Source organism: Mesoplodon bidens (assembly GCF_964165515.1).
Source record: "Mesoplodon bidens genome assembly, chromosome: 4".
Taxonomy (NCBI): domain Eukaryota; kingdom Metazoa; phylum Chordata; class Mammalia; order Artiodactyla; family Ziphiidae; genus Mesoplodon; species Mesoplodon bidens.
This window is the reverse complement of record NC_138160.1, coordinates 68,007,184-68,019,863: the sequence shown is the minus strand read 5'-3', so window position 1 is coordinate 68,019,863 and position 12,680 is coordinate 68,007,184. Positions and strand designations below refer to the sequence as shown.

Sequence of the window (12,680 nt, the reverse complement as noted above, 5' to 3'; positions counted from 1 at the left end):
CTATAAAGTTAAAATAATTCAGGGAGTGTGGTACTGGCAAGGACATGCAAACAGACCAGAAATAGATCCACATATATATGCTTGATATTTGATGGAAGCAACATGGCAGAGCAGTGGGGAAAAGGTAGTTTTTTCACTTGGACAATTGGGTATTCATATGGAAAAAAATATGTATTTGGTTCCCTACCTCAGAGAATCCATGGGAGATCAATTCTAGATGGTTTAAATATATAAATGTAAAAGACAAACTATAAAACATTTAAAAACAACATAGGATAGCTTTCTGACTTTAGGATAGGTAAAGATTTCTTAAGACACAAAAAGGTTTAAACCATAAAGGAAAATTCAACAAAATGAAGAACTCTGTTCATTAAAAAATGCCATGGGGAAAGACAAGCTACAAACTGGGAGTAGATATTTGCAACATATAATTGTCAAGGGATAAATAACCAGGACATTTTAAAAAACTCTCACAAATCAATATATAAAGAGAAGCAATCAATTTTTTTAAATATACAATAGACATGAACAGAAACCTTACAAAAGAAGAGCTATAAATAAAAGTGTATGAAAAGATATCCAGGGAGAAGTATCCAAGACAACGTAAATTAAATCACAAGAGATAACATTTTATACCCACCAGATTGGCAAAAATTTCAAAGTCCATTAATATCAAATGCTGGAGAAGATGTGGAGTAACGGGACCTTTCACACATTGCTGGTGGGAGTGACAATTGGTACAACCATTTTGGAAAATGATTTGGCATTTTCTAGTGAATTTGATAGTACATGTATCTTACGACTCTGCACTTCACTCCTGGAAAAACACCCTATGGAAACTTGCAGAGATCTACCACAAACAAGTTCAAGAATAGTCGAAGAAACATTGTTTATAATAGTGAAAACACTGAATGTAACCCAAATGTCCACTGGCAGGAGAACTGATAAATAAGATGTTATATAGTCATATACTGTAATACTACACAGCAGCCAAAATGAAGAAATACAGCTACATGCATCAACATGGATAAATTGCACAAACATAATGCTGAACAAAAAAAGCAATGCACAAAATACAAACAGTATGATTCTACTTAAAGTTCAAAAATGTGCAAAACTAAAAAATTTGTTTACAGATACAAGCATATGTGATCATTCTAAAGAGAAAAGAAAGGGGATTAAGTCATTATCTATGGCTGGATTTGGGAAGTAAATGGATGGGATTGGAAGGAACCTGCAGGATGCCCCAAAGATGTGTAGATAGTATCAAACGAGGTGGTGTTTGTTTTTTTTTAAAAGTCTTTTATATATAATATAATACTTCTTTGCAAGTGTTTAATTAAAACGACCTAGGTCTGCATGTTTAAGATGTCTAAAATATCTGAAAGGAAAAATAAGTGTCATTTATAAAAGTCTACAGACATTTATAAAATTCATAACATTCCCCAGAGTACTGATTAACAAAGAATTAAGTCTACACAAATAAAAATCAGACAGTAGGGAGATAAAATATATGAATAATTTTGTTTTGTTTTATTTTTCTCCTTTAATGAGGTAGACCTAATGTTTTGTAAATCTTTCCCCATTGGTAAATGTCTACCATGATGTTACTTTTGTGAATCCTTTTTAGATAAGGCAGTGGTTCTCAACCTGGGGCAGTTTTCCTCCTCTCCCTCCTTTCCCAGGGATAGTTGGTGATGGCTAGAGACATGGGTGGTTGTCACAAAGCAAAGGAGGCTGTGGAGTGGAGGAGAATGTTACTGGCATTCAGTGCATAGAGGGCAGAGATGATGCTAAACATTCTGCAATGCACAGGACAGCCCCAACAAGTAAGAACTGTCTGGCCCAAAATGTTAATAGTGCTGCTGCTAATAAACCCTGGCATAGGAAAAAACAACACCGGAAATAAAAGAATGTTTGGATCACAAAATGAAAAGCATGACTCCAGGGAACATTTGGAGATCTAAGAGGGCAAACATGACATTTGGATAAAGACAAACAGTTCTTTAAAGACTTCTTACACTAGAAACAGGGAAAAGAGCAAATAACTTGATTTGCTGTTTTCACAAGTTCCATCGCATAAGTGCGGAAGTAACGTACATAGTCAGGAAAGCTGCTCACACATAAAAGATATTCAGAATAAATTCTGCTTTAGACAAGAGAATGGCAGAGTATAGTAGTCATGGATAACAGCTGAGTTTCATCTCAGTTTTGTGTATCTTACTGTTCTCTTTCTTCTGATAGAATTTCTCTAGTGGTGTTTGTCTTTCCTAAAATACCTATAGAGTGTATTTTTAGTTTTATTATTTTTATATTCAAAAATAAGTCAAATGGATTTTGTATTTTGCATTTGTACTTTGTATGTTTAATTGAGGTGGGTAAAATCTGAGTATAGAGATTAAATACTCATGTTCTAACATCATTATCAATTGCAAATAGGTTTATAAATTTTTATGGAAATCCTATTTTTTAAAGGAAGAAGTCTATAGAGTGTGCCTTAGAATTTGAACATATTGGTCAATGATAAACACTTTCAAAAATCAGCTTTCTTAATTTTATCTGTTTAATATCAACTAAGCAATTCTCATTATATTATTAACTTATAAACATAAATGTTTTTATTGTATCATATTTTGAAGGTATTCAACAATAAATATAGGGATGGCATTTTTGTTCTATGGTTTATGTGTACAGATGGAGCTTCTAAGGGAATGAGTGAAAAATTCAAATGTCTATAAAGACCAGGAACTTAACCAAAAAGGAGGAAAGGTCTGAATGAGGACTGCAATGAATTGGAGCCCACAGTCCCACGAAGGGAGGGTGGTAGTTTTCAGCTGCAGTATTTAAACCACTGATAAATTTGAACATGGGCCAGATGGCACCAGGTGTTCTTTTTTTTTTAAGTAAAAACTTCACATTATTTTATGATACATACCAGTTTTTTATTGTTGACAACTAATTAAAATTTTTTTTGTTTCTTTAAAATTTTTATTTATTTATTTATTCTACAACTATTTTTTTTTTAATGCTCTCTTCATCAAAATAAACAGGTTTATAGGCCCTTGGGCTGGCAATTGTTTTTCTTAAAAATACTGCCAGGTAGTTTTTCTACATAAATGCTACATTGTTATCTTAAGCACTTGAAATCTAAGATGAACACATTACTGAAAAAAAACTTTTCAATTATATTGAAAAAGTAAACCATTCCAGAGCAATAAGAGACGCCATATGTGACATCCAGCTTATGTCTTAAAGAATGACATTTGGGCTTCCCTGGTGGCGCAGTGGTTGAGAGTCCACCTGCCGATGCAGGGGACACGGGTTCGTGCCCCGGACCGGGAAGATCCCACATGCCGCAGAGTGGCTGGGCCCGTGAGCCATGGCAGCTGAGCCTGCGCGTCCGGAGCCTGTGCTCCGCAACGGGAGAGGCCACAACAGTGAGAGGCCCACGTACCGCAAAAAAAAAAAACAAAAAAAAACAAACCCAAAAAAACAGAATGACATTTATTCTTCCTGAATTTACTTGATAATTGAAATGCAGATTAAGTATACATTATTAATGGAGTAATCATTACCTGTTCCTTTCTTGCAGGTATAGGTGAGATGGTAATTGCAGGGAACATCATTCCACTGGCCATTCTCATGCCATATAATTACAACACAATCTTCTCCAGCAGAAAAGAAACTATCTGGCTGATTGGGCCTCCAGTTCTCATATTGCTGTAAAAATGGAGGGAGAAGATAACTATTGACAGTCAAAGAGAAGCATATTATAAAAGCGACAGTGCCATTACTGCACGATTAAATTAGAAGGGACTCAACAATTTCTGTTGAACCATCTAGCTGAAATAATTCTGGTGGTAAAGAAAAAGATTTTTACACTTTGAGTGGAAAATGTATATATCTCAAAGTCTCTCTTCAACAAATATATATATTTTTTCCTTTGGCGATGAGATATATCTAAGGAATCAATGCTCAGTTTAAGAATTTTAACCATGTCATTATTATTAATTATAACAGCATTAATGGAAGTGGAACGACTAGAGAAAAAAATTCATAATCTCATCACTCTAATCTGTCATGTTTTCTTCCAAACCCTATGTGCACATATAATTTTATGTAGAGGTGATTATAGTGCAATAAAATGGTCATTCCTTCTTTTATGTTTTTACCACTATAAAGTACCTTTGTCTTATTGAATGTAATTGTTTTCATCCAAATTCTTTGCTATGTTGATATATATATAAATTGATATATTTGTTATATTTATTTTTTTGTTTACCCGATATACCTGTGCCCATCATTTTATGTTCAACTTTTCTGAGTAATTCTGTTTTAGATATGATTCTTATGTGCACCATCCAGTTGTGTTTTGCTTTATGATCTAATCTGGAAGTTGTTTTAATAGGAACATTTATCACATTTATGCATATTAATATACAAGATAATGCTTTAAAATATGTCTTACTATAAATATATGTTTGCTTTTCTTTAATGTGTGTTCAGATAATTAAAAGTAATTTTATTGACCTGATGTTTTTCTACTGTTTACCTTTATATCTACATCTTTAGATGATACCTTTTGATTCCCTAGTTTGAGCAATGAGATATAACAAGAAATATCTTTTGCCTTCCATCACAGTAATACATGTCTTTTATTCAGCACCAGTAATGAATGAAGCCCTCTTCTGGTACTTGGTCTGCATTATCTCTAACAGTAATCCAGCAAGACTGGGAATAACTTGAAACTTAGCAATGTTAAACACCCAGGACTTTTAGGTTTACATTCAATTTTTTGTTGCCTTAAAATGTAACCTCCATATCAACCAATAATTATATGAAAAACACAGTCCTTATGCCTATTCAAAAATAACAAACTTTAGTGAGATGAAAATAATATTGGACCATAAATAAGAGAGAAGCTTTCTAGCCTCCAGTCTCTTAACTAGAATGTGATGTGGGACATGTTTGTTCATTGTCTCTCTGGCTCAACTTGGGTATTGCTTTCCCAATATGCTTTGCCTACTGTCACGTTTTAATCACATCTAATGCTGACCAGACTGGTGGAGACAAATTTCCTTCATATGAAAGAAATACGTATTCAGATTTATGTGACAATGGCAAATGTGACTGTTTCTTCTGGGCCTACAGATCTATTAGTCTTTCCTTGAATTAAATTTAAAATAAGTCTGTGTGTAGAAAACAAACTTATGGTTACCAAGGGGGAAAGGGGGAGGAGGGATAAATTGGGAGGTTGGGATTGACATATACACACTATTATATGTAAAACAGTTAACTAATAAGAACCTACTGTATAGCACAGGGAACTCTACTCAATACTTTGTAATGGCCTATATGGGAAAAGAATCTAAAAGAGTGGATACATGTGTATGTATAACTGATTCACTTTGCTGTACACCTGAAACTAACATAACATTGTAAATCAACTATACTCCAATAAACATTTTAAAAAAAAGAACCAAGGGGGAAAAAATATGAGTCTGTGGTTGAAACAGTGAGTTAAGAGATTTTATTTGAAAAAGACAAAGTCAGAGAAGAAAGAACTGTATATGAGTTAAGGCAATTGTTTCCAATTCAGAGCATGCCAAAAAACAGTCCTGCTAGTTACTCCCAAAAGCACCATGGCTATCTTTATGTCTTTTAAAAATGTATAATAAATATACTAGAGAATGGCTCTAATTTTTCTTTCTTCTCAGAAAATAATGCGGTTTTTAAAGCTTTAAAATATGGTAAAAACCTAGATCTTTGATAAAATAATTTGTGAGAAGAAGACGTTAAGTTTGAAAACCTCAGGATTAAGAGACCTTCTACTTTTCCTTCAATCTCTTTGCTTAGCTTTGCTTTGAAATACACCTCAATCATGCCAAAATTAAGATAGGAGACAAGAGACCTCTGCTATGTAAAGAAGAGTCTCTGAAAAGTGATAAAACTTCAAAGAACCAAGGGAAGCTTAATAAAGACTTTTTCCCCAAAACACAGAATTAAGGGTGTTTTTATTTCTCTGGTGGAAATCCAGGAATTATATGGATTTAAATTCAACTCTAGTAGCCTGAATGGTACCACTGAGCTACCCCCTAGGTGGCCCTGGGAAAGATGCTCAGAGGACCATACTCACCAAAGCATTCTGTCTGGCAGGTCTTCCTGCGACGGTGAACTGACATTTGATTTGACCTGGGTTTCTAATTATTTCTCTATTTTCATTTTCTTTGCTTATTTTCCTTTCCTTATCATCTCTTACCCTCCACCCACCAAGCCTTATTTTTGCCTTTTTTTTTTTTCCGGCTACCCTCCTTTAATAGATAACAAAAGGAAATGGATTAACAATGCAGATATAAATGTCACATTCAGCCTGCTGCTGCTGTATAACTAAGCTGTCTTTAACAGATGAATTAAAGCAGGATAAAATTAAAAATTAAATTAATAAAAGAATAAGAATTCCTTAAAACTAACAAAGATCTACATTTAATACTTTTTATGGTGAAAGGTCCCAGAGTTCCTCATATACTTAATTTGGATTTTAGAGTTCAATACTTTCTAGTTTACTTTCTAACTGACCTCTTTCAGGAAAACAGTGAATGTCCTCAAAGGTGGAAAATTTTCCAGCATCCCAATACCATGTGTAAACTGTGCAGTGCTCCCCTTTCCTTGTCCTTACCACACTATGCATCTCCCTTCTTTGTTTTATTTTTTTCATAACACTTATTACCTTCTAATATCCTATGCATTTTACTTCCTTATTATATTTTTTCTCCTTAGTAGAGTTAGAGTGTAAGCTCATTGAAGACAGGGATTTTGGCTTCTTTTGTTTACTCCTGTATCCCCAGTACCAGGAGCTATGCCTGGCACATACTGGTGTTGTTTAATTAATAATTTCATATTTAGAAATAATGAACCCCAGAGTGTGCTGCGTTCCTCCCTATCCATACCTGCCCCTGCTCGAAAATGTTGTTTGCTGCTGGCAAACAGCAAGCAAGACAATCACAAAGTCAGCAGAAGTAAATAACTGGTCTGGAAAACAGTTGGCAATACATACTAAGAGCCTTAAAAAGTTCCTACTCTTGGACCTCATAATTCTACTTCTAAAATGCTATCCTAAAAAATAATCAGAGATATGAACAACATTTTATCTAAAATATTACACTAGCAGTAAGTGGGAAAAATCTATAGAGCAAATATATATTCAATAAATCATGGTATAGCCAGACAAATGGGACATTATATAACCATCAAATATCTTGGCTTTGAGGACTATATAAGGAGATGAAAGATACTAAAAGAAGTGTTAACTTAAATAAAAAGCAAAGTGCTAAAAATGTACAATAATCCAAATTTTATGCATACTCTCAATGCAGCTGTGTGTGTGTGTGTGTATGTAAAAGACCCAAAGAAAATACAGTAAAATGTTATAAAGTTTATATCTAGTGATATGAGACTAAGGTAATACTTTATTCTATATATTCTTACAGATTTTCCAACTTCCCTTGAATGAGCATGAATTACTTTTCTAATCAGTAAAAATGAACATTATAACATGACCTATGCAGTGATCAGAAAGAACTTACCGATTTCTTAGCTAACACTTTTTAAATCTAACCTCAACAAACATCACTTCAAGTCATCCAAGTCCCTCGACTGCCATGTATTTTGCAGCTGACATTTCCTCCTGATCTGAACAATAACCATCTCATTTTCACACTGAAATGAGATTCTGATTCCATGCCACCAAAGTAATTCTCAGGCCTTAAGCTTCCCAGGCTCAGACCTCTGGTAAAAGATTTAATTGTTTTGGGTGGGAATTGCATTTGGCTTGCAGCAGTGATCTGTGTTGTTGCTTGGCAGAACTGTGGCTTAATGGTGCAGGACCAAATTTTAAGTCTGTGGTTTTTACAAGAATGTTTGATACCCACAGGCATGTCACACTATTACCTCATATCTGATTGCTCCATTGTGCAGATTTATTTTGGCTAGGATGCTTTGATTTTGCTCCATGTTACTGCCAAACTGACTTAGCAAAGGAAACTCCAGTTTTCTGAACAACTTTCTTTGTTTTCTCCTGAATTCTTATAGCCTTATTTAATATCACTTGCAGAGAAACAGAGTAGAAAAAATAAATCATTGATTTTAGGTTCAATAATGTATTTTTTTCACTAAAGCTAAATGTTAGGAAGAGATCTCTCCTCAGGAAATCAATTCTGAGCTATAAGAATGTAATCGAGGGCTTCCCTGGTGGCGCAATGGTTGAGAGTCTGCCTGCCGATGCAGGGGACACGGGTTCGTGCACCGGTCCGGGAGGATCCCACATGCCACAGAGCAACTGGGCCCGTGAGCCATGGCTGCTGAGCCTGCGCATCCGGGGCCTGTGCTCTGCAACGGGAGAGGCCACAACAGTGAGAGGCCCATGTACCGCAAAAAAAAAAAAAAAAAAAAGAATGTAATCGAGCCTCTCTCACATAGATGGTGTCTCATACATACAGAAATGTAGACTCTTGGAATGAGCAGAGAAAAATTCTCTGCTCCCATCTGGATCTTTTTCTCCTCGCTGGGATTATAAGCAAACATCCTGGGTGATCTAGCCCAGGTCGACCCTCTTCTAGGGCTGGATGGGCAAACTAAAATTATTCCAAACAGCATGGCTTGGGAGAATTCATTTTAACACTGTGGATAAAAATAAATGCTGATCAGACCTCAGCCTGTCTTTGTCTCAGAGACTCATGTTCTCCATTCCAAACCTTGAACTCTCATTGTTTCCCCCAGAGACCAGAATTAGATCAATCCCATGTCTGAAAAGAAACCCCTAAATTACTGTGCATTTTTGTTCTCTTCTGATGGCAGAGAAAATTATGACATAAAAGTCACGTAGTTGATGTAAAGGAAAGCCAGCTCAGATGTAAACTTATCTACATGTTCTATAACAAACATGCATTTTATTAAGAAGTAATTTTTTATACCTAGTATGAACTGCTTAATGCTGTACACTATATGAAAAAGTTACTTGTAGTGTTCCAATTAAATGATTACCTCTTTGTATGTGTAAAAAAAAAAAAAAAAAGTGCCCCAAAAGACAACCATTTCAACTAAACTGGATTTATTAACTTTTCAATTATTGTTTTCTCTTTCCTTTCCCCCCAATCAGATTCAAGCAAGTTAGCTGCCAAAAGCATAAAATGATTCTAAAAATCCTGGCCAAAATCTAACAGCTAAGTACCTTTCTCTTGAATGAAAATTGTCTCCACAAACCAGAGAATTCATTTTGAACCAATCCTAATATTGAGAGGACAAAGTCAGAGCAGACTGAAGTTATTCATTACAATCTATCAAACTTTACAAATGCTTAGATTATTTTATTCCAAATAATCTGTATTTTATTGTCAAAAACTTACTTCTGCCTTATATTAACATAAAAGCAGAGAATTATCCTGCGGGTCTTATGGAGCACATGGGATTCCCCTGCCTGCCAATATTCTCCACTCTTGGAGAGTGATCTCAATTCCACAGATCTAAGACAAACTTGACTTAGGTTTCTCAAGCAGAATGGCTGAAGAGTTATTCTCTCCTTCCCAGCTCTTTGCAAAGTCTCCAACTTAATTCAATCAACATACGGGGAGGGAAAAGGTGTGTGTTGTGTTTGGGGATGGGGGTAGGGTCTCTGCTTTTGAAAGTTACCAGCAACCTACTAAAGTCAGACAGGGTTTACATCCTTTCAAGGTGACTCTGACTATATAGTATCTAGGAGTCCCAACTGTCATTCAGAGATACCAGATGATCTTTTATCTTTAAAATACACACCACCATGATCAATGGCCCTGAAATCTCAGCAGATAACTAGTATCACAAGCATGTACAAAATAAATGGAAGATAAAACTGTAATGTTGGGCTTCCCTGGTGGTGCGGTGGTTGAGAGTCCACCTGCCGCTGCAGGGAACACGGGTTCGTGCCCCCGGTCCGGGAAGATCCCACATGCCGCGGAGTGGCTGGGCCCGTGAGCCATGGCCGCTGAGCCTGCGCATCCGGAGCCTGTGCTCCACAACGTGAGAGGCCACAGCAGTGAGAGGCCCGCATACCGCCAAAAACAACTGTAATGTAATTGAACTAGAGATGGATCACTGTCTTTTTTCTAAGGTTAAAAAAGTGTTGTTTCATAGACTCGCAGATATAGAAAAGAAACTTATGGTTACCAAAGGGGAAAGGGTGGGGAGGGATAAATTAGGAGTTTGGGATTAAGAGATATACACTACTGTATATAAAATAAACAGCAAAGACCTACTGTATAGCACAGGGTACTATGTTCACTATCTTTTAATAACCTATAATGGAAAAGAATCTGAAAAAAAATACACACACACACACACACACACACACACACACACATATAACTGAGTTAATTTGCTATACACTTGAAAGTAACACAACATTGTAAATCAACTATACTTCAGTTTTTAAAAAAGCATTATTTCAGAAATACACAAGCTTTAAAAATAAATCAGGTACTTTGCTTTGCTTTGCTTTACAAAAGGAGTTTGCTTGGTTCAGCTTTGAGCACTGCTTTCAGTTCAAGAAAGGAAACAAGACCATACAGTATTAGTCAGTTAACTGCTGTGACAGTCACGTCCCAGCTGGTCCTTTATATGATACATATATAAGCAAATTGATTTATGAGGAAATATGCAAGCAGCTGGATGGTGAGAAGAAAAGGCTGGATCACGGAAGGCTCTTGAACCGTAGAATGACTTACCCTTCATGCAACATTCCAAAACAGTATTTGTTTTTCCACATCAAGATTTTTTTGTCTTTAGAAGATAATGTCAATTCAAAATTCAAAACCCTGAAGATAATAAGGTCATGCTGCAACCTCTAGTAGAGAAAGAATTCCCGGAACATGAAAGAGTTTTGTTTTTAAATCCCTTTTATCAGAATTTAAAACTAAGAAGTTTTCAAAGCAACTGGGCTTATCAAAACTTAGTTGATAACTAGCCCTTCTCCATAATATTTGACCCATTTCAAATTCTTTTCATTGAGATTTTACCATTTAATTTGGTCAAATAACTATAAAGGATAATCGATGGGCACTAACAAGTTCTAAACAGTTAGATACTCTGTTTAGAATCTCTTGGTTTCTTTTCCTCTCTAATAAAAAGAAAATGGAATTTTCACACACTAGATACAATTAAAGTTCATCTTTTTGTGGGACACAAATTTGAGATTTACTACCATCACACACACATACACACCCCCCTACAAATACAGTATTTCTTGGCAGCAGGGAAGGATATATCTAGGATAGACCTTTGGGAATGCCCTTGTTCACACAGACCTGTGTAGCAGAGAGGTCCCCACCATAAATACAATAGAGAAGGTCCAAAATGGTTAAATAGTTAGTAGAATAAACATCAACAGACCCCTAGAGATGGGAAAACTGAGCTGTCCATTGGACAAACTTGCTAGCTAATTGAATGATTTTTACAGACTAGCCAGCCAGTGGGTACAGTTCAAATTTGTGCCTGAGCAAAAAGTACGAAATAGTTCATATTTGTGGATCTTCAGGGTCTCTCATGTATATTTGAAACTACAAATCTTGAATCTGCATCTGCCAAGGGCCTACTCTATCATTGACCTTGTACCTACCCACATATTTACCTATAGTTTTTTCAGCTTAGATTGAGTCACCTTTTATTCTTTAAATTCACTGTAATTTAGATTATCTTAAATGGCCAATTAAAGGCTTTATGTTTTAGAACTATTATGAGTTTTGCCAAGTATGTTTAAACAATTAACCACACACATTCCATTGATAAAAACCGCTCTTGACATTTGTCCAGTAAAGCCATGCTCTGACATAATATATTATGGTAATTGTTGGGAGAAATTAAGGCTTCAAGCTATAATTTGGAGTTTTCTTCCGTGAACAGTCCAGTCTCTGCTTTCTACCTACTCTCTATTCCCCCAAACGCTGCTGATTTAATTCACTGTAAAAAAATTTTCATAAGAAAACCAAAAATGTCCTCTAGGTTCACATGCCAAGGGAACCAGCCAAGGAAAACTTTCCACTGCTATTACTGTGTATAAAGTGAAGATACGGGAAAGATTGGTCCTAATGCTTACCTCAGTTGCTAGGATTTTACTAAGCATGTGACTCCATGTATTAGCTTTACGCTGCATTTGAAAAATCATCTCATTTCACATTTAACTTTCTGGTTCATGATATAATGCAATTCATACTAGAATTTTAAAACCCAAAGCTATAGGGACTTAATTCACAGAGAATATTATTCCTGCAGAGACCTAAGTGGAGTTCTGGGACTGTGAAGTTTTGAAACGCAAAATACTATATGGCCACTAGGTGGTGATATCCATCCATCATTAGATTTTGAATTACCAACTAAGTCACTGTTAACAAAGCAATGTAGACGTCCTCCCCCACCCCCGCCCCGCCCCAAACCATGATTATTTCCTCCATATGGAAAAAAAGATTAAAGGATTATCTGTGATATGTCCCCTCAGTTTTGTGAGGAAAAGTAAGAAGAGAACACTTTGCTAAAAGATAGACCTCAGCTAAACAGTATTTACCAACTCCATTCTATTTAGCTACAGGCCAATATAGCTATAATCTGAATTTTCTAGTTGACTAAAACGTTCAACTACAATATTTATTTTTTTCTAT

The 12,680-nt window shown here is 35.6% G+C and overlaps 1 protein-coding gene across 3 annotated transcripts in view; it reads right to left on the bottom strand.

Moving 5' to 3' along the window:
• The window catches only part of VCAN (versican), a 115,160-nt gene that overhangs the window by 3,578 nt on the left and 98,902 nt on the right, over positions 1-12,680 (bottom strand). For all 3 annotated transcript variants that reach the window (XM_081232754.1, XM_081232756.1, XM_081232755.1), the window contains one exon: positions 3,576-3,720. In XM_081232754.1, the coding sequence (XP_081088880.1) occupies positions 3,576-3,720 (145 nt within the window). The remainder of the gene's footprint in view (positions 1-3,575; positions 3,721-12,680) is intronic.